This window comes from Caretta caretta, chromosome 10, assembly GCF_965140235.1.
Source record: "Caretta caretta isolate rCarCar2 chromosome 10, rCarCar1.hap1, whole genome shotgun sequence".
Lineage (NCBI taxonomy): Eukaryota > Metazoa > Chordata > Testudines > Cheloniidae > Caretta > Caretta caretta.
Genome location: NC_134215.1, coordinates 61,458,941 through 61,483,014, shown reverse-complemented (window position 1 = coordinate 61,483,014; position 24,074 = coordinate 61,458,941). Strand labels below are relative to the sequence as shown.

Here is a 24,074-nt window from a genome sequence, read left to right as displayed (position 1 = left end):
GGACGATATCTATTGCCTGATTAGTGTGCTCCACTTGGCTTGGTCAAAGAATGTTGAACATGTTATTTTTCCTTTGATGCTGAAAAAGGATTGAGTTAAGTAAATTTGTTTTGAGTAATGTAAATGGAATTTGGGACAGGTTCTCAAAACATAGGGGCAGGTGATGCATTCAGCATCAGCTCCCAGCAGCTGCTTTAACTATTGGGTTTTGTCTCTTTGTATTAGGTAGGGGAACTAAGCAAGGCTGTTTCTGATGTTTAATTTGCTTTGGCCATGGAGCCACTGCCTTCAAGGAGTCATGTCAGCTATTGGGAATGGAAGTTAGAACAGCAAAGAAGTCTGCCCTATATGTGGCTGTGCTTTTATTTTGAAGGGACCCAGTAGTTTCACTTTCAGTACTGGGGCAGAAAGATTGATCTTGAGGTAAAGGCATGGGAATTGGAGCTTGGTGATCCTAGTTGTATTCCCAACTCTGATTCAGACCTTGACAAAATCTCTGTGCCTCTGGTTGCTCTTCTGTTAAACAGAAAGATAATACTTACTCCTCTCATATTCTGAGAGAACACCTCGTTCCTCCAAAAATCTCTCCCTACTTCAAAGAATGTCCATGGAAATAAGCCTGACTAAGTTTGTTGTGAGCTCCATTATATAACTGTCTACATTTAAGAATACAAAAGCCTGGATTTTTTTTCCCATAGCTTTCCCTTTATTAAGGAAAATAACTGATAAGAAAAAGTTCTTACCTGTCAATTGTGTTGGTGAATTCCAAAGGCAAAGTAACTATCCTGTTGACTAAAGATATTCTGCTCAATAAGTAGAATACAATTTGTGATCCTTGTATGCCATCAGCATTATGGTCTAGTCCATATTTCTTTCCAATTTGTCCTTGGCCTGCAGTGATGTACTTGTCTGACAAATCTAGCACTTTTCTGGAAAACAAGTTAATTGGCCTATGTTCTTCCACCACACCACAGTGATTACAATTCCATCCTGGCAGCATTAGTGATATGTGATTTCCATTTGATACTAGTCCAAAAGAAACTGGACATTGAAGTCTGAAGAGATCTAAATATCTAACACAGTGATTGTCTAATTCTTTATCCACACCCCATGGTAAGAGACATGACAAAAGCAGTTTAACTGTGTCTGTGGTGACGTTAGCATCGATTTTTCCTGATGGCTGCAGTCTAATCTTTTTTGAACTCTTCATTTTTTTATGTCTTTTGATGCCACCAATTTCTTCCAAAGACCTCGCTGCATTATTATCCCTATGGACCTTTTTTTCACAAGCATTTTTTACTTGCCCATCCATTGGGAAGAGAGAGCCAGCAGTTTTATTTCTTTTCAACATTAGTGTCCTTTTCTCTGCTGTGCTTTTGGCTCTTTTTAAAATGTCATAACTGTGGAATGAATTTGATGATTTCAGTCCACTGAGTTGAGATGACAGTAAAAGTTCTACAAGTTTTTCCAGATCAAATAAGAGAACATGAAAGCTTATGTTGTTCCATTTTGTCTTTACTGGTAAGATAGTAAAAGGCCGTTGGACATGGCTGGTACCAGTTTGCTGAAATAAAAAAGTTATGTATTAAATGTCAAAATCAAATCCACAGTTACATAAAACTTTACCTAGTTCTAAGCTTAGAGTTGCATATGGAATAGGCCAGATTCATTCCTTGTTTAACTCCACTGATTTCAACTAATCTACACTTATTTATTATGTATTCACAGCAGCATGACTATGTACTAGGCACTTTCCAAATGGTAAGCACAAAAATAAATGCCTGCTCTGAGTAACTTACTAGACAGGTAAGTAGAGAGAAGCAAGGAAAAGAGGACTAGGAACCATAGACAATTACAGGCAATGTTGTTAGTGACGGCTATATTTAAGGGTGCCTAACCCTTTCCATATAAGATCCTGTATTCACTTGGTTATAACTCTACCAAACTTTTACCATTTGGTCTGAAATTTTCTCTGCTGCCTCAGGCTGAATTTTTTTGGAACATTTCAACAAAAACATTTCAGCTGCTTCCAAGAACACACTTAGGGGAAAGTACATTTTTTCCCATGCAGAAAAAGTCTTACAATGATTTTCACTGAGAAGCTCTAGCACCTCCCGGCTTTGGAGCAGGGACTAAAAATTTGTCAGGGATGTGTGTTTTGCCATCCATGTAAAAATCCAGTCAAATCTGGACAAGGTATAAGCCTATGAAAATATCATGACACACATCTCAGTACAGGTTTGTGAGGGTATGTCTACATTGTGAAGTAAGCGTGGGCTTAAGCTTGGGCTCAAGCCTAACCCAGAGCTTGGACACAGGGTCCCAAGACCCTACAGCGCTGCAGGGTCTGAGCATGAATCAAGCTGGGACCCAGGTTCCAAGCCCTATTGCTTTGCAGTGTAGATGCAGCCCTGCTTGAGTCATACTGGGAGGCTGCCAGAAGTATTCCACAATTCTATGGGGCAATTTCCTTAGTCCTCTCTATCCCAACAATCTCCAATAGACTCTACTGAAAACAGAAGCCACACACACACCCTTGGCATAAGGCACCAGCTCAAGTCAGTGTTAATCCATTCTCTTCTGATCCCCAAGCTAAAAGCCCAGCATCAGAGAGCTTCCTGGATTTGCAATGGAGACCAAACAGAGCAAGCCTTTTGCAAAGCATGCTACTTCATGGTCATGGGAGCCCAGCAAATTTTGGTGAATCTCTGGTGCAAGGCCAGTAAAACTGTTGACTTCAGCAAAAAGCACCAGGAATGACCATGCATACCACCAGAGAACTAAAAATATGAATGAGCTAAATATGAGAGCTAAAAATGACCACTCATACCACCAGAGAGCTTGCAGCTTTGCAGATTTTCCAGACAGGTGATCAGCGCAGGGAGTATATTAAGAGGCTGAAGAGTGAGTACCGGAAGGCCAGGGACAAGAACTAGCACCCCAGACAACTTGCCAATGACATGCCCATTTTATGAGTTTGACCAGGTCCTGGGCACTGTGCCCAGCACAGAGCCAACTGTGCTTCCTGATGACCTGGTCAGTCAGGATGGTGCCCTACTAGCTGCTGAAGCCACTGTGGGGACTGATGGGAGCCAGAAGCAGGTTCCAAGTGAGGTGCATGAAGTGACTTCATTCATGTAGCCAGCCCCAGGATCAATCAGGATCAATAGTAAATTTTAGGTCCCTACTCGGAAGAGCTGTTTGTTCCACCCCTGGCAGAACAGTCTGGCTCTGAGCTTGCAGCAAGCCCAACGGAGACAGAAGCCGTCCCAGAGCCTGGTCAGTTTATGATTCCAATACAGTTTATTATTACAGTAATGGGAGGGATTTCTGCTCTAAGAAACAATACAAAAGTTATGATAAGCCCTGGCTACCAACGTGTGTCCAAAATGGTAAATTGTATCACAAAGCCTCGGCATCCTCCTGCCCCCTACCCTTCCCTGTGCCAGAGAGGAGGAAAGAGGAAGAGTTCTGCATGTTTGTGTGCAGCAATAACAGGGGAAGCCCTGTGTGAACTAACACAGCTTCTTCTTAATTCCCTCATGGATTCTGACCCAGTCCTGGTTGCTGATAGCTGCAAACTTTTCCTGCTGCAGGAACTCAAGATAATTAGTCACACTGCTGGGAAGGGCATATTTTCCAGGCTCCCTCTATAGAAGACAAGCCCACTCCACTAACAGATGTGCTGTTCTGTCACCAGATGTACTGCTGCTGCACACACCGCAGGATTCCCACCAGCAGCTTGGAATAATATTTCCCTTTACCGATAGGGCACCACAGGAACAGCTGTGTCCTCCAAAATGCAAAATGACAGAAAAAGCCTTTTGCAGCAAGGGCACTCTCCGCACTCACCCCTACCTATAAAAAATTCCTAACTAACTGGCATAAGGAAGAAAAAAAGGTTGTAATTTTAACCTTACAATTGTCCCTGAACTTCTAGAACTGTGTCCAGAGAGAGTATGTGGACGGAAGCATTCCCTTCAAATATATGTTGTTTTTTTAGAAGTGTAAATATTCAGTGCTCCTCTGTTGAACTACGTTTGACAATAACCCTCTGTTTCTGATCCTGTTTCTGGTCCCTCAACCTCTACTGCCTGCTCTTCATCAGAAACTTGATCCCTGGCCCAATGTAGTTTCACAGACCGTTGCAAAAAGAAGCATTTTCGTGATGAAGTTATGGTCAGTGTTCTTGAGAGGGCTGACCAGCAGGTCCTATACCAGAAGCAGAGGGGTAAAAAACAGGAGCAATGGTACGCTGACAGGCAGGAGGAAAGGGTGAGGCTTGTCACCCAGGTGAGGTACAGGGTTTTAACAGCAGTTCCTGGAACAGAAACGGGGCTAAGGGTGGAGGACAGAGCTCAACAGAGAGAACTGTTTTGGCAACTCATGTCCATCATGGCTGCAAAAGCACCATCTCCTGATGCCATCCCCCACACCACAGCCTGATGCCCCTGCAAAGTACGCTCAAGCATGCGGTAGCTTGGACAACTCCATGTCTGGGCGGCCCGTGCATTCAGGTCTCTTGAGCAGCTGGGCAGAGCAACTAAATACCATGAAGCCTTCCTTCTTCAACATCTCTCCTATGGATACTTCCACTTCCCCCATCCCCAGCACCAAGTGAGCAGAAAACAGGGAAAGAAGGGAAAAAGAGAACATGGGGCACAGTTGGGTTTGCATGGTTTCGATCACTTTTTTTTTTTTTTGTTTTGCTTCTGGTGCTTGTTTTGGGGGTGTGGCAATAGTAGCTGGCCTGTCCAGCACTGGGTGACTGTTATACTGTTTTAATACCTGTTTACAAATAAAGCCTTGTAGGTCTTCAGGAAAGATTACTGCTATCACTGCATCACATGACACAATCATGATTTCAGATATACTGTTAGAGGCCGGCAGCATTATTCCTTGATGACCATCTACACTGAACATACTCCATCCCCACACATAGCTCCTATGTGCTATCCCCACAGAGCAACTGTGCATACCGCCTTCAGTAAAAAAGGAGAAACAAAAACACATGCATGCTCCAAGACAACCAGTTCGTGGACACATTCCACCACCCAAGAGGTGGAAGTCCAGAAAGAGTTTTGCGTCTGGAAATCCTTTACCCCAAAATACCACCACAGAAGGCTAATGCGTAACAAAATGGTGAGAAATGCAAATGATCTTGGAGAACCTGGTTCCTTCTGAAAACTCCCCCAGGCACAGACTATGAACAAAAACAATGATGTACTCTAAATCGAGCTGGGATGGAAAGACTGGTAACAATATGACCACGTAGAAGCTGAGGAATGACCTTTGAAAGTGGAGTGTCAGGGCAAACACTTCCACACTGTCTGATGCCGTTTTCTCTGTCAACATCCTATATCTCCAGATAACTATTTGAAATAAGTGACAACACCTGGTCTGGCTGCGGTTTTGGAATGACAAACTATGATGATGAGAAGATAATAGGATAACTGGTAGAAGTAAAAAGAAAAGGAGTACTTGTGGCACCTTAGAGACTAACCAATTTATTTGAGCATAAGCTTTCGTGAGCTACACGAAAGCTTATGCTCAAATAAATTGGTTAGTCTCTAAGGTGCCACAAGTACTCCTTTTCTTTTTGCGAATACAGACTAACACGGCGGTTACTCTGAAACCTGGTAGAAGTAGTAGGTGGCAGAGGTCTGTGTGGTTTGTCTATAGGTCAACCTTGCTGATGACTCATGTGGAGGTCCATGTAATAGAAATTCTGTTTTTTCAATGTGCTTTTTTAAAAAAGAAACATGTACGAAATTCTATTAAAACCCCGCCCCCAAACCCTAACCTATATTAAAAGAGCATTAAGGTTGCAAAATCAAGTGGACAACAACAGTTCCCCGCCACCCCTTCCCACATCATGCATGAATGCACTAGGATACAGTCTTTAATTACATAACCATATACTATTTCCCCCCCCCAAAAGGACCCCTGTCTCATTCATCACCCTCCCGTCCAATGTGTATCTGAGGTTACTAGAAAGGATCTTTAGAGGACATGGGCTGCGATGTATTCAATGTGCTGAGGAGCCCCAGCTCTATATTTCTATCAGTTATAAGCCAGTTGATACAGTGGAAAAATTGTCCCAAAAGTGCAGAGTTTGGAAGGGGCCGAGCTGTCTGCAACTCATTCCAGGTAAGATGGAGACAAGGTTTGTGTATGGAGGGAAAGATAGAAGAGACGGGAAGATTGATAACTGGAACCTCTATCTGAGGCAGTGCAACATGACATTTGAAGATCTTGGGCTCCTCATGGATGATCAGGGTAGCAGCTATAGCCCAGAACACTTTTGTTCATCTGAGCCTAGTGAGAATATCGAGATTCACTCTCTCTGATGTGGCCCTTGCTATCCAGGCTTTTTCATCTAATTTAAATTGTATTCAAGGTGAGTTCTACACACCATCATTTTAGCTCCACTTATTGTGATATTATTAATGTGATATTATTATCCCAGCACAACTATCTCCTACCCACAATTACTGTTAATGAATAGCCAACAAAAATTGTAAGTCTTCTTTTAAAAAACTGACAGAACTGCAGATTTGGGATCAGCTATAATTACTTATAACTTTCAGCTGACCCATTAAAAAGTGTGACAGAAGTAACCTTGCATGCTGAACCACAGTACTATGTCAGCTGAAAAATTTATGAAAATATTGCTCCAAACCATCTTTTCTCTAACTATTTTTATTTCCACCGCTTCACTCTTTACAAGATTCATTGCATGCAATTCACTGAGATCAAGTGTTTAACCTTTTTTACTAGAACCCATTGCCATTCAGTCAACCTCTAGCTGACTAAGAAAAGAAGACAGTCCTGTCCCAAACAGCTTACAATCTGAAAGAAAGACATGAAACACTAGGAAATTCAGAGAAGGGATTTAAAATGTCCAAGATTAATTGCCTCGTTGTGGAATCACAGAAGAATTTACCCACACAACTCCCAGGGGAAAGAATTCTGTCCTCAGAATTCAGGGCATGCATCTGAGGGAAGAAGTTGGCTCTCGGTGCACAAAAAGAATAGATTAGATGAGGATATAAATAGGAGAGCAAGGGACTGAGTCATGACAAAAAAGTACCTGGAAAAATTTTCAGTATTAGGATATCAACTTGATACATAAGTCAGTCTCCAGGCAGAAGAGTTTGTGGACTTTGCTGATATTAGCCAAGAAATGTAGGGTATGGTCACTAGAGTGAGAGGACACGTACATATTGACTAAGAACCACAGTAAAGGTAAACTATGGTAGGGCGCACACAGATGGGACAGTGATCCTAATGATGGACAGATCCTAAGGGTCCATCAGGAATTCCAGCCTCCACCTTGTGGATCTGGGGACATCTGCCTAAGTCAAAATCCTTACATATTTCCTTCTACCCCCACTTTCCTGGCAATATGAATTCCTCAGGAGCGATGCTGTGTTTATGCCCCCTGTTGTACCAAAGTCCTGTGACTCTTTAAATGTAGCTCACACAGCATGTTGCCTGAGATATTGTAGCTACAAACAGCATAATCTGACATGCAAGATTTCTGATCAGAAAAATCTGTGGTTTTAGAAGAGGAGGCTGCCACAAAAGGTGGGTCCTGCTGCCCCTTCTTCAGCATAATCCCTCCATACCTGCAGAGCGTCACCTGCACAAAACTGTTATGGAGGGATTTCTGCGGGCTTGAGGGAGAGGGAGCTTCTTTCGGCAGTAAAGAGGCTTATGCACCCCATTTTTTTCCGCTTCTCTGCAAGGTGGATGGTGTTTTTTATACCATCAAAATCTGTCAACATATCATGAAAAGGACAAGTCTAAATAATGATGCAAAAGTGGTTATTAACTATTATTATAATTCTTATCATTTCAGGCTATTAAAATTTGCCCATGACTTTAATGAATTTTCACATACATGGTGCTTGGAGAATATGACAGCTCACATTTGTATGTTCTGTGTTGCTTGTATAGGAAATGTTCAAGCTAATTCTCCGTTTTCTGTCAACCAGTGACAGGCACCACCATGAGACCTCCAAGTGTTTACACAGCTTCTAGGATGCAGTTTTGTAGCTTCTATTTTGCTTTAACATTCTGTATTATTTTCTCTTATACTATGTTTTGAAATTTGTATACATTAGTTATAATGATTTTTGCTTTGTATAGAATATGATAGAAGTCTTTAGTGGAAAGTTGTAAATGTACTACAAGTGGTAGATTATAAATTTAGGAACCAAAAGACAAACAAACACTCAACAAAGAACAGGATTCCTTCCCTTTGTACAAGACATCAGTTTGGCATAGACATGATCTTTATCTCTTGAAACAAACTTCATAGGATATTATGTTTTAGAAAGAGACCTGATTATGTGAAAGATTGTGATGATATTCTTTATTCAGGATAGTCTAAAGAAGAGTGATGCTTAGGATGTGTTATCAGAACTATTACATGAGCAAGTGGGACTGTTTACCCCTCCCCTTTGCAAAGAGAAAAGCCTTTGTTTGAAACCCAGACAAAGAATTCTAGAAAGATCCTTATTGAAACTGATTTCTTTTATAAATACTCAAAAGGCTTCATTCTTAAAACTTTGACGTTTAAATGTTTTACAAAAGATAGTTACTTGTAACTCATGTTTCCAATTAAAGGTGAAAAACCTTTGTTGTCCTTCTTCTGAGAAATATATTTAAAAATATTTTGACTCTAAATGAATGCCTTTATATTATAATTCCCTGATACCACTATTATATGAATAGTAAGTCATTTTATGTACAAATAATATACTCTAACTGGCTATTAATATAAGAAGCCATTTGAATATAGAAATTAATTGGGGAATTAGTTATCTGGCAATGCTTAAGCAACTCCTTACCAAACTGAAGAAAAGAGCCTCTTCAGAGATTAAGATAAAACAATGCCTTCTTTGATGACCATTTACATTTAAAGAATCATTTATGTTGGGGAAAAAAATATTAAGAGCTGAAAGGCTTTTATATAGAAGTGTTTGGAGTTTTGGTCTCATTTGAAACAAAATTTCAACTTCTATTAAACCTGTATGAAACTAAAGGGATGTCTCAGAAAATGAGCTGATTAAAAGAGAGTTTAAACTCTTACTTTAAAAATGTTTTGAGAGAGTATCCTGCCTCAAAGATAAAAGCAATATAACGATAAAATTGAACATTTTCAATCATGCTGCATACGCATTAGCAAACTGCATATTTATGATCGGAATATGCTGTCAAGCCCATCCCAGGCAGGTGCTGAGCTAATGAAAGGTGACAGTAGCTGACATTTGAATCCAGCCGAGCCCCTTAAAAAGGTACGTAAACACCTTCAGGGAGATGATGGAAAGAGTTAAGTTAAAGAGTATAAGTTCCTCTGAACTTTTGTCCTCTTATCCTCCTAAACCCTCATGCGCTTTTATCCTCTTTCGCTCTCACACACTCAGCACGTGAACAGCAGCAACAAGATAGCCAAGCAAAAAGAAGCCACAACATAGCATCAAGAAGAAACTGGCTTCCGGCCCAGCACTGCTTCTATGACATGACATCACCAAGACTTCAGCATCATTGGTGAGATGGAGTTTGCAAATTCTACTAATGTACTAAGAGATTAGACTTAAATTGCTCCTGGAATAATTTTAATGGGATATTGAAATGCTATTGTAATATAAGGTTCTTACAACTTCTCTTGTTAAAACATCAGATTGTTTAGACCATGTCTATTCTTGAAAGATGACATTGTTAAGTAGAGAAGAACGGTGGGATTTAATTTGAATTTAACATTCATTAATTTGTCTCTCTCAAAACTGCTCCTTGAATTATTTAGGTAACTGAGTTTAAAAAACAAAACAAAAACAAACAAAACTTTCTTTGATTTCACAGGACTTAGTTAAGATCACTCCCCTTTGTCCATTAATACAGTGTTTAGGTTATCCTTGAGAAAACAAACAGGATTCCCCAACCTTAAATGAAATTCCTTTGCCCCCCTCCCCTGTGCATTGTTGTATTGTGTACACAAGCCCTCCACTGATTTGTGGAATAATATACTTGTCTTATCTGACCTAGAGAAGTGCCCAATCAGAACACACTTATTCTTAGTCTCTCTTGAAAGTTCTCCACAGACAGAAATACAGAAGAGATTGTAACTGTCGTAACCACTAACTGCTTGTTTCTGTTGTGTTTCATTTTTTCTCTTTTCCTTTCTTTAATAATAAAATAGTAAATAATTGTGATTATTTTGCTTTTTGTTAATTGTGGTGTCCCCTAAAGCATGGCAAGAACCCATGTGACTAAAACAGTGGGAGTCATGTCCCTGTATTGGTACCAAGAGATAATTATTAGGGGCTAGTCTACACTAAAAGCACTACACCAGCACAGCTGCACTTATGCAGCTGTACTACTGTAGCACATCTGGTAAACACGCTCTATGCTGATGAGAGAGAGCTCTCCCGTTGGCATAATTTCTCCCCCTCCGTGAGAGGCAGAAGCAATGTTGGCAGGAGAGCATCTCCCGCCAACATAGCGCAAGTGCGGACAGCACTTAGGTCGCTGTAACTTGCATCACTTGAGGGTGTGGGGTGGCTTTTTCACTCCCCCGAGCAACCTAAGTTATATTGACATAAGCGGTAGTGTAGGCCTGACCTAAGACATCATTCCTTGTTCCTCTACACTATACATTTTTAGTACCTTTTGGATAGTTACTTGGTGCTCAATACCTCTTTTCCTACTGCTCAGTGACCAAACAAACAAAAGAAATACTCTGACAATGTCAATCTGCCATTGCATTCTGTGATGCCACTGTGTATAAAGTCAGAAGAAATGCTTACTGGTAATGTGAAACTTTATTGACATTGAGCCAAATAATGTCTACCAAGTTACCTTAGCTTTCTGCCACAAGGATTTCATTCCACTGAAAGGAGATGGACATATAAGCCTTTAGACATAAGATACCATTTAGAAAATATGGACCAACTACTGCAGATAAAAAGAAGATAACAGAGAATGGAAAGCAGGCCATAAAACTAAACATACACTCAAGAAGTGGGAAAAACAACTGGTGAAGGATATTGAAAGAGAGGTTAACAACTTACATTCTACAGACCCTTCTTTCTAAGGTTCTGAAAACACTTTACAAACATTACATAAAAGTCCTACAACATTGCATAATGGAGGTACATATTACAGATCAGGAAACTAAGGCATCATGATCACATTTTCTGTGCTTCCCTACAATGAATAGGTGTCAATAATAATAATATTACATTTTCTCTCATTTTTGCTCTGCTCACGTTAAATCAATCTCAGTTATTGTCGATTGAGCATTTCAGTCCAAACTGTTCAGTTGGATAGTACTGGGTCTATTCAAATACAGAGTCATTCACCGCTTCTCACTCTCAACCACTTGCAAAGTTGTGCTGTAGAAATAAGCCAAAATGAACTAATTTTATGATATAATATGAAGGCTTACTTCTCAGTGGAACTGTAAATTAAATGACCAAATCTAAGGTTTATTCAGCATCATACACATATTTGGCACTCAGCACTACAGAGTACAGTTTAGTAATTCTTTTATTTTTTAATTCACTACAATTGTAAGCAGCACTCCTTGGCATTCTCAAATTGTGCTACATATGTGATGGATTCGCTGAACTCTTTGTGAAAGATTTTTCCTCCTACCAATATCCTATTATTATCTAGCTAAGCAAACAAGGACCCATTTTTGTCATTTTAAAGATAAAACTTAAAATAAGACAAATTCTACATTATCCACTCAAAATATATGGCTGTTCATAGTCAATCAAATTTCCTTTCTAAATTCCTCTTCATAGGTTTACGGTAATTTATTTTTTGGCTTTCCAATAGCTCTACCCAAATTTTCAGAAGCTGATCCCTGCCCATTTTGTGGCTGCCCAGGTCTGTGAATCTGAACTGACCACAATAGCTCAAAGCTACGGATACACTTGAGTTGTAAACACAAGGTGATGACTACCTCACTTTGTGGGTCAGGAACAGCAACAAGTTTCACACAAGGTCATTGAATGATGATAACAAGGATGATAGTCCAAGAGATAATGAAGTTTGTAATAAGTAAGTAAGGGGCCAGATTTAGTTAGTGTTGTGTCCTTAACACCCCATGCCAGTCAGGTTATGGTTATATTCTTGAGCAGAATGAAGAAGTTGAGAAGATATTTGCTTTGCAGTGGTAATCTGATGGCTGATCCAGAGATGGACAGTTTAACTATAATTCTAAATAATCTTTAATAATGTAAAACATACAGGATGCTTTATTCCTTGACATTTTAAAATATATTTTCTTTAGCAGTAATTTAGAAGGATTTTGTTGATATAGTACATAAATTCACATATACATATTGTTATACATATATATGCATCTTCATCCATAATAGGTAGTAACTTCTGAAGCTGAGTGAAAACAGTATCTACCCATGACTATTATTTAGTGGATCTGATGCTGAGCTCATTAAAGTTAATGGAAGTTGGAGCAAGTCCATAAGTTACACAATGAAAATATTGCCACATTAGAAGAACAATTCACATGTAATAAGATCTGAAATTTTACTCATGGCCAGAATTATGTAGCTCACTAACATGAGAGATGCACAAACATCACACATTCTTTTTCAATAATTTTCATACTAATGTTGATCAAAGTTCCCTTAGACCAGTGGCTCTCAATCTCTCCAGACTACTGTACCCCTTTCAAGAGTCTGATTTGTCCTGCATACCCCCAATGCACACCCTTGCATTTCACCTCATTTAAAAACGACTTGCTTACAAAAATTAGACATAAAGATACAAAAGCGTCACAGCACATTATTACTGTAAAATTGCTTACTTTCTCATTTTTACCATATTCTACCATAATATAAATAAATCAGAGTATAAATATTGTACTTATATTTCAGTGTATGGTATATAGAGCAGTATACACAAGTCATTGTCTGTATGAAATTTTAGTTTGTACTTACTTCCCTAGGACTTTTTATGTAGCCTGCTGTAAACTAGGCAAATATCTAGATGAGTTGATGTACCCCCTGGAGGACTTCTGAGTACCCCCAGAGGTACATATACCACTGGTTGAGAACCACTGCCTTAGACTGCACTTGCAGCCTCATTTTTCATAAATATTCATGCATACAGAATTCACTTGCACAAGTATCCACGGAAAAGCAAAGAAAAAACTTTGTAGAAATGTATATTTGTGGTAGAAATGTTTGCATGACCATCTTGGAATTCTCTTTGTGAGTTTAACAGCTGATCAGAAAGAAGATGGAAGAATTAGAGATGAAACAAAACAAACCATAAGCAACATACAGTGTTTGGACAGCAAACTGCATCACATTCTTCCCACAAACCCCCAGAGTTAAATATTCAGTGGCTTCTTGAGACCCACCTCCTGTTTTTAAGATTTTCATCCCTTAAAGACGAGAAACAGGAACTGACAAACAAAACTGCTAACATTTTTGAATTTTTTCAGACTTTTTTCACTTTTTTCAGACCTACCTGCAATGTATAAAGTTTGAGAATATTTTTGTGAAAGCAAATAAATTCTCAGTTCATGTACATTCAGCAAACTAACAAAATCTGACAACTGTTTTTATGATTAAGAATTTGAGCAGCTTTGCTAAATATACAGTTAGAATTTTATCTCGCATGCTTTACAAAGGTGCCATGGTGAAGTTACCAGGTGTAGACAAAACACTTAAGATTTCACTCTCTTCACAATGATTTTACATAGATGAAATTGAGTTGGCTTCCATAATTGCACCTTAAAGATTAAAAGTAGAATTTTATTATTACCATTCTGAACACCACTTGCATTTGTTAAAAACTCAAAAGCAGCAGAGTACCTTTTTATTTTGTTTGGAGCATTGATGTACTGTTTTGAAAAGAAGCCAGCAGCACAATAGAACACTACTGCAATTTACATATTGGCTAGTCCAAAAACAAAAAATAATGAGTAAGTGTTTAAAATGTCCTTATAAGGATGAGTATAGCACATTTAAAATAAAATAAAAAATGTTTAGCAGAATTATATATTCCTCTTATAACTACTTTTTTTAATTAATGCAATTTCAAACATGTAACAGAGGCCCCAGTTGCAGCTCCATAGTTAAGGTTGAGTTGAACTTTTCACTTAAAATTCAATGTCTTTGCTATGCATAAAAATGTGACATATCTTCCCCAAAATTATAGTACACACTCTGAGCATGGAATCAGAGTAACAGCCGTGTTAGTCTGTATTCGCAAAAAGAAAAAAGAAAAGGAGTACTTGTGGCACCTTAGAGACTAACCAATTTATGTGAGCATAAGCTTTCATGAGCTACAGCTCACTTCATCGGATGCTGCACCCGATGAAGTGAGCTGTAGCTCACGAAAGCTTATGCTCAAATAAATTGGTTAGTCTCTAAGGTGCCACAAGTACTCCTTTTCTTTTTTCTTTTTGAGTATGGAATGAATTTTCTGAGAATTTAAACCATTATTTTAAGAGTTAAATATACTGTCTAAAATTTAGCAGCAACAGGATTTGTCTTTTTGGGGGGCTTATCTTTTTCTGGACAAACTCCTACAGTTATAAATGAAGTATTGTATACTTAGGCTTATCTCTCAGTTTATGTTTTACATTTTCTGTAATTATGCATACAGAAACCCTACATTCTATGTGAAACTCAAAGCTTTATAATGATGAGTAAGTATTATCATCACCAATCTCCAGATACTGAGAAGGTAGGTAACTTTCTTTCAAGGCATAAACTGAGATAAGATTACAAAATTTTCCTCAGGAAAAACTATTAGTGTTTCTCTCATGACTGAACAGTGCTCACCCTTAAAGAGTGAATTGCTTTAATAACTAAACAGTCAGAATTAAATGAAATTAATAAATATACAAAGGACCCATCGCCACACAGTCCTGATGTGGAACTTACAAAATCTGCATAATAACTGAATTTCCAGAATAATGTTTGTTGGATTTGAAAAGACAGCAATGTTCTCTTAGAGTTTGTTTTTCCTTCTTCCTTTTTTTAAAGTAACTAATAAATATTTATAACCTTTTCTTGGTCTTTAAGTTTGTGGGTTGTCCACTAATGTCCATATCCATTTGTCTAACCCTTCCTAAAAAATAAGCAAAAGTGATATGTGAAACTCAATAAACTATGGTGAGCTAAATTCGCAGTGGCTGGTGCCCACCCACACTCACCCTGCTAACTATCATCATCCTCTTCACAAATTGCAGGAGTTACAATGTCATGGGGAGACTGCAGACCCTTTGTAGAGCTACCATCTTCCAGTAAAAAGAAAAGGAAAAGGAGTACTTGTGGCACCTTAGAGACTAACCAATTTATTTGAGCATGAGCTTTCGTGAGCTACAGCTCACTTCATCAGATGTTTACCGTGGAAACTGCAGCAGACTTTATATACACACAGAGAATATGAAACAATACCTCCTCCCACCTCACTGTCCTGCTGGTAATAGCTTATCTAAAGTGATCAACAGGTGGGCCATTTCCAGTACAAATCCAGGTTTTCTCACCCTCCACCCCCCCACACAAATTCACTCTCCTGCTGGTGCTAGCCCATCCAAAGTGACAACTCTTTACATAATCAAGTCGGGCTATTTCCTGCATAGATCAAGGTTTTCTCACATCCCCCCCACCCCCATACACACACAAACTCACTCTCCTGCTGGTAATAGCTCATCTAAACTGACCACTCTCCAGGTTTAAATCCAAGTTAAACCAGAACATCTGGGGGGGGGGGGTAGGAAAAAACAAGAGGAAACAGGCTACCTTGCATAATGACTTAGCCACTCCCAGTCTCTATTTAAGCCTAAATTAATAGTATCCAATTTGCAAATGAATTCCAATTCAGCAGTTTCTCGCTGGAGTCTGGATTTGAAGTTTTTTTGTTTTAAGATAGCGACCTTCATGTCTGTGATTGCGTGACCAGAGAGATTGAAGTGTTCTCCGACTGGTTTATGAATGTTATAATTCTTGACATCTGATTTGTGTCCATTTATTCTTTTACGTAGAGACTGTCCAGTTTGACCAATGTACATGGCAGAGGGGCATTGCTGGCACATGATGGCATATATCACATTGGTGGATGTGCAGGTGAATGAGCCTCTGATAGTGTGGCTGATGTTATTAGGCCCTGTGATGGTGTCCCCTGAATAGATATGTGGGCACAATTGGCAACGGGCTTTATTGCAAGGATAAGTTCCTGGGTTAGTGGTTCTGTTGTGTGGTATGTGGTTGTTGGTGAGTATTTGCTTCAGGTTGCGGGGCTGTCTGTAGGCAAGGACTGTTGCCCACCTGTTGATCACTTTAGATAAGCTATTACCAGCAGGACAGTGGGGTGGGAGGAGGTATTGTTTCATATTCTCTGTGTGTATATAAAGTCTGCTGCAGTTTCCACGGTAAACATCTGATGAAGTGAGCTGTAGCTCACGAAAGCTCATGCTCAAATAAATTGGTTAGTCTCTAAGGTGCCACAAGTACTCCTTTTCCTTTTGCGAATACAGACTAACACGGCTGTTCCTCTGAAACCCATCTTCCAGTAGACTTTCCACAGCCACGTGTTCTACACCTGTGCATTTTGGATAGTCTTAATTCGAAGTGTAAACATATCTGAGAATCCATGTTGCTGTATTTGTATTAGCAGCATTATGGGGAAGATCTGACTTTTATTCTGTGGGAGTGGAGGATCCTACACACAACTAATCTGCCACTGGTACACTGAATACAGAGATAGTAGAATTCAGGAAGCCCATGAAATAGGGAGCTAATATCCATGAATGATGCAGATTATTCCGTAGCAAAACTCACGGTTTGTCACCAGAGGATGTTTGGGTCAGGACAAAGTAGAGTCCAGTGTATTCAAACTATGCAGATCCTTCTGTTCATAGGAGGTGGGATGCAAGAGATATGGACACATTGTCCGTTGTTGCTCTACAGCCCGGGGGTAGTTTCTGACCTCCTTCCCTCCTCCCTGCACAAAGCCTGAGTACACAGCCTTGGCACAAAGGGGAGAATTTTTCCTCCCTCCTGGCCCCCAGTGGCATCAATATATGCTATTAACTATAACTGGTTTAAGACAGACACACCACATAAAAAATTCATGGAAAGAACAATTCAAATGCTATTTTACCTATCTACCTTCTAGTCAAGAATCTTTTCCACTGGGAGTCTACTTATTCTAGGAACTGTGGTCCACTTAAAATATACACTTCCATTAGCTCATAGAGATTCCCTTATTGTTTCAACTCCTCACACACCCATCTTCTCCATGCATGGACTTTCTTTAGCTTTAGTAGATACATTCCGTTGTGAGTTTAGTGCTGAAAAAGGTATTTGACAAGAAATACCTTGACATTCACTTTACATAAGGGAAGTAAAGTGGTAGAATCACATGATGGATTTGCAAGCAAGCCTGATCCAAAATATACCAATGGATCACCTCCCCTATAAGCCTGTAAGTAAAGGGCTTGATTCTTCACAGCCTTGAAACTTTTGTAGTTATTTATACCTGTGCAAAGTGAGTGCAAAAGTATCAAATGTGAATGCTCCACTCACAGGGTTTCAGGCTTTTATATCTATTGTGCACTTACTGTGCAGATATATGAATGACTACACGAAGTACAAGGCAATGAAGAAGGTGGCCTCAAAGTTGTCAGCGACTTGGGCCTGATTCTCCTGTCACCAGTGTAAATCCTGAACTCACCTGAAGCCAATGAACCAAATTTCTCCATAAATTATGCAAGTGTAAGTCTATGGTCCATTAATGTCAATTGAGTTCTTCTGAATTTACTTTCTGAATTTACTCTGATGGAAGAGCAAAATTTGGCCAATGGTGTATAACTGGTTTAAGTGAAAGAAGAATCAAACCCCTCAAATTCTTCAGAAGGAAAAAAGCTGGAGGAAATATGTGAGACACAATTTTGGTAAGTGTCAAGTGCAGAATTGCATTAAATCTCTATTACTAAAACAGATGTACGGCCCAATTCTGTGAATGGATGAGTTAAATCAGTCAGAGTTGAGGAAGATCAGCACCTTGAAGGACCAGGTACTGTGCATCCAAGGGGAATATGAAAATCTTTGCAGTAATGACATATAGATGGGTTCTTTCATGGTGGAGTGTTTTTATAAAGCCTTCTGTCTTTTGAGTGTTTCTATTTTTTTACATCTTTACAGTTTTTCATTTGTAATTTGAGTACCATTAAGATACCACTTAGATATAATCCTAACAAATGGAGGCCCCAATTAAGCAAAACATTTAAGCATGTGCTTAAAGTTAAGTGCATGCTAAAGTACTTTACTCAACAGGGAAATACTTTTGTGTTTACAACATAACCAAAATGATAATTAGTGTGTTATTAAACAGATGGGCTGAATAGAAAGATCTATTAAATTTATCAACTACGAGTTAAACATCCTGAACCTAACATGTCTTTTTATACATATGTTGACTGAAGGCAGATTGACTATATAACTAAAATATACATAATATATTTATGCTGCATTTTACCCAAGTATTATTAAACAATACCTCTAGCTAATACAGATTTCAAAATCTCTATCTTATAGTGTATCTTCAACCACACCTTCTCTAAGTGATCATTTCTGAAATACCACAGTAGTCTCTCACAAGCCCTTTTTAAAATTCAAGATCATTATGCATATTTCAATCTGATTAATAAACATTTGCTTTTGTCATCTGTCATGTCAGCTCTGTAATTTGACTTTCAGTTGTATCACAAAGATGACACGAATTTTAAAAAGCATTTATGTCTGAATCATTCACTGTTCAGTATTTCTGTGAATCATTCATTGTTCAAAAAGAAAAGGAGTACTTGTGGCACCTTAGAGACTAACAAATTTATTTGAGCATAAGCTTTCATGAGCTACAGCTCACTTCATTGGATGCGTAGCTCACGAAAGTTTACGCTCAAATAAATCTGTTAGTCTCTAAGGTGCCACAAGTACTCCTTTTCTTTTTGCGGATACAGACTAACATGGCTGCTACTCTGAAACCATTCACTCACTGTTCAGTATTTCTGTGGTAATCAATACCATTTACAATAAAGACAAGATTTTATTTTTCAGCTAAAAACTGAAGAACCTCAGTTACCAGAAATGTAGGGGATGGGGGAAATCTGCAAGCCAACACTTACTGAGGTTCTAGGAATTACATAGGGCCAGATCCTGCCATTCATTGCAGTCTGTGAAAGTTCAGAGCATTCATCACCTCTGAAAAACCAAGTCCTGCCCAATTGTAAGCTTGTAAAAATAAAACACTGCACAATGTCAGGTGTGATTGCACAAAAAAAGTGTCATTTACTTCTAGCCTCCCTCTTGCTTCTTCCCATTGCTGGGACTGGGATGGTGGCTGCAATTGAAGCCTATCTACTGAATGCTATAGTATCCAACTGCTTTCAGTATGAAATTATAGTTCCAAAGAGAGATCATTTCTATTTCTCCATGATGCTTTGTGCTCTCTGGCAGGAAGCAATACCTATTTTTTAAAACAGATTTTATATTGATTGAATACATGGAAAAACTATACAAAGGGGTTTGCTTATTTAGCACTTGCAGTTTCAGCATTTATAACAAAAATTAATATTACAGAAAGAGAACATGTGCAATCCTGTATTTTGTGTCGTGATTAAAGATGCTACATCTTACACAAATTATTTTGCAAAATATGAAATATGTGCTTCTCCCATGGAATTATCTGACCAAATATACAAACAATGCACGAAATGGCTGGCATAGTGTAAATTAAAGCATTGGCCATTCATTTCTAAATCCTCTGAGCCTTGGGTTGCTGTAGATGGTTGTCGATAGTGAAAAAAATTGCCTCCTTCAAATGCGCCTGGTGGACAGCAGCTTGATGATTGGCAGCACAAATAGAAGACAAACGAGAAAGCCTTCAATCTGCAGCTGATGCACAAGAAGAACATGGGGAGCTGAGTTTACAATAGAGAAAACATTACCAAGCTAATAGCACAGGCAATCATTTGACCACCATGCATCTCTGGTAGCAGCAGGGCATCCATTTTCAGTTAAGTGTTAGAGTACCTTTTTGCTTTCTCTGACCACTGCAGGGGTAAAACAACCTAGTGCATGAAACCCAGTGACTGGTAATAAATTACTATGTTGGATACTTTTTGTTTTCTTTCAGCAATGACTTTACTGTGTATTTCTGCTATCATTACCAATTAAAGTGGAGACCGTTTTAGCAAGCTGTATCTAACTGTATATCAGTCCCCATGCTCCAATTGCTTTGGCAAGTACCACAGGGTCAAGAGGCTCCTTTGACCTTTCTCAGCTAAGTCTCTCTGACCACTCACTATTTGCAGCAATCTCAGCTGAACAGATGGATACTTCCCAGACTCTATAAAGCTTAGAATATAAAGATAAATGAAATTGTGTTTCAGGCTTCAAACTGGTTTATGAGCATAAAATATTGTCAGCGAGCTCCATGAAAACCTCTTACTTCAAAGTGCACCCCCCGTACCTATCCAATAAATGTAACGCCTCTCTTTTGTCTGTGGGTAAATTGTATTATTTTGGTGCAATTTTATGCATGTAACAAAAAGCTTTATATAATTTACATGGCTACTTATTGCAAAGTGACTTCAGAATTTCACAAGGTACGATTCAATTGTTTAAAAAAAAAAAAGCAAGGAAAGGATGCGACTCCAGGCTTACACCTCAGCACTCAGAGTAGGTATGGCAGATCATAGTATATGGTCCAACTGGCCATTTAAGGCAGGAACATTCTACAACAGTCAGGCACAACAAGAGTGATTAGGAACAGCTTCAATCTTCATTTTATATTTCTGTGATTTTATAATTTCATGAAAGGCAATAAGACCTGCAAGCACTGCACCAGGGTTTAGCCATATTAACTTTAATGACAATCACATGTCAAATTCCCTGGGAAATGCTTCAGAAATTTAGGAATAAATGCCGTTTCAACATTAGTTATCCCCCTTTTATTTTTTATATTAAATCATAGATAAGAATTACAAAAGAGTATAATAATGTCTTACCCTCTGAATATAGGATTAATGGATTTTATGTTTTGAGCTAAACCACATCAGTGGAGTTCCCCTAAATACTTAGTTGAATTTTGCATATTATTTTTTCATACTATTTTTAATAAAAATTCAGAAACATAGAGCAATGAATATGATCAGGTTTAGCATCATGTAATGTAATAGTCTCAAAATACTTTCACATTATAGCTATACTGTAAAGCAATATTTAAAATGATATACTGAACAATATGGATGAACCTTTATAATTACAAATGTTCTAATATTCTAGCATACTACTATTTTACAGTATATGTACTGAGTATATATTAACTAGATATAAGTCATAATGTGGATGAACTGAAACAACTATGTGAAGAAACTATTTAACTGTAGTAGTTGAGATAAAAATATCAATGGTTCAGGCTATAGAGAAAGGTTGTGTTTTTATAAGTACACAAGCATCCAGAGCACTGGATATATTTAAAAAAACTGAACTAAAATGAATTACATTTGTTTTAATGTACATGGTCTCTCATCCCCACACAAAGCTTCACAACCGCCCACTATGAAGTTGTAGGGTTTGGTTGTTTTTTTTCAAGCTTGCTTCTACAGCAGGTTAGCTCCCTTCCATGGACAGGTCAACTTGCTGAGTGAGTCACTGCAGCCTTTCATTGCTTATGCAGTGCAGAAGGCTGTAGCTGTGCTCTATTGGACACAATCCTAAGTAATCTAGTCTAGTTCTTTAATGCCAACTCAGCGACTGTCTTTAAAAGCAGTCTGATTTGACACAAACTTATTTTATAAAACATTATTTTCCCTAAAAGGAAAGGGATTCTGCACAAACACAGTTAAGAGTCTTACTTTGCTCACAAAAGGGCGGCAGAGGAGAAGGGATGTGATGCTCATATGAACTAAAAACCAAAAAAGTCCTATACATACATACAGCAGAGCAATAAACTTATGACACACTTAAGGAGCTTCCTTTATCAGACCCAGCAGAATGCATGCACACTGATATTCACCAGAATAGCTTCAAACTAATACCTACAACCCACTCATGGAGGAAAAGAGGGAGCCCCATGTTCTTATCACTGCTCTTTGAGGACTTAGCCTGGTAAAACAATCCCACGATGGCTACAGCCTATAACGTTTTTTGAGAAGCCCAGCACATATTAACAGAAAGCACATTTTATGCCCTCTTACATTTACCTCCCCATCAATATGTAACAATAACAATTAACAATAGTGGAGGACCTCACTCGTTACAACTACTTACATTAAAATATCCAGCATGAAGAGTAACCCTAACACATTTTAATTAAAACAAGTTGTTATATTTTCTTGTTTCAGTCTAGCACTGTTTCTGCAAACTCAAAAATAATAGGAATTATTTTCTTTTGCACAGTGGGTACTGTAAAAAATTCAAACATTCACTGCCCCAGCTATCTATATTAAATGTGGTACTTTCCCATATTTAGCATAAAAGCCACAGTACCACAACCACAGAGAAGGAAAACGTTACATTTTTAAATGAAGCTTACTGAACTTATTCACAGATTAAAAACACATTTCCTTGTCATTACCAATCACCTTGCAATTTTAGTATGGCTTTCACTGACAACATTATGACGTAAGTTAACATAACCTGTGAAATATGTTATATCAGATTTGTACAAACATTGAATGCCACTGTGCTCACACCTGCTTTTGAAAATATATCTCCTAAGGGACTGAATGCTCTTAAGCCACAAGCTATGTGTATTGTAATTTGTTTGATAGCATTGGCTTCTCAGTGCATAGGTAGCTAAATATGGTCTTGATCCTGCAAGTACTTACACACTTGCATAACTCTACTCATGGGATTTGCCCTATTACGACCAATGGGGTTACTCCCAAAAAGAAAATTAAACACCTGCTTAAATGCTTGCAGGACTGACACTTATGTTTTAATATTAGCCCTAAGCATTGAGCATTAAGTAAATAAATATATAAAGTTAACTGGATTCTGCAATTTTTTCCTTTTCTATTCTAGTGTATGATGTTCTGAGATATCTTGGTTGCAGGTGAAACCTACTATGTAGGCCCCAATCCTGCAATGACTTATACAGCTGCTTAACTTTACACAATAGTCCAACTGATGTTAATGGGACAGAGTATGTAAAATTGAGCAGGTGCATAAATCTTCACTGGATGATGAGATTTTGTAATCATATAGCTTTATGTTATACTTGACTTCTGAAGTTCTTCATATATTTTAGTACACTGGAAGCACTGAACTGGTATGAAATTTAATAAAAAACAATATTTTAAAACATAACTGATTTGCAGACAGAAGTAGACCAGCATGGGGAAATGCCCCCTTTGACCCAAGTCAAATTTGTGCTTCTCCCAACTTGGGGTCATGCCCAAGAAAACTGGGAAATTCCAGCTTATCCACTAGTACTAACCAGTAAGTGTGTCATCACCCACAGCTCCCACTGCTGCAAACACTCTCTCCCTATGGAGAATGAAGGCCAAATTCATTGTTGATATATTAGCTGGTAAAATTACACGTTGATAAAAGAATGTCTACTTTGATGTAACTTTGTTACCAAGGAGCAGGTGTATGATACAGAAGAAGTTGGCATATTTAGTTACACCACACTTTCAAGTACGTGGGTGGAGGGTGTTTTTCTTGGTTTTGCTAGTTGCTCTCTTCCAGCCCCTGGCATACGTTTTAGAATAACTGAGACTCACTTCTGCGTTTTACATCCATGGCTTTTGATGGAGCACTGAGGGTGTACTAGGCTAGGATCACAATGTTCTGGGGCGAAGTCAGAGCCCCACTGAGTTTTGCTAGAGAACTGGGCCACAGCTAGTGATAAGAGGTGTTCGTGGTAAAGGGGAAGCAATTTCCAGCAATCAAAATATTGTTAAGGTCCATTATTATTCCATATGGCTTTCATGGTCATAATTTTTTGATCACTTCCAAATGGAAAATTAGTAACAAATTAGTGTATCCATCGCCCTTCAGACTTTTAAA

General features: G+C 38.6%; 1 protein-coding gene across 3 annotated transcripts in view; it reads right to left on the bottom strand.

Moving 5' to 3' along the window:
* Positions 1–24,074, bottom strand: part of WDR72 (WD repeat domain 72) — a 180,863-nt gene that overhangs the window by 92,841 nt on the left and 63,948 nt on the right. For all 3 annotated transcript variants that reach the window (XM_048867764.2, XM_048867765.2, XM_075133073.1), the window contains one exon: positions 744–1,564. In XM_048867764.2, coding sequence (XP_048723721.2) covers positions 744–1,564 — 821 coding nt within the window. The remainder of the gene's footprint in view (positions 1–743; positions 1,565–24,074) is intronic.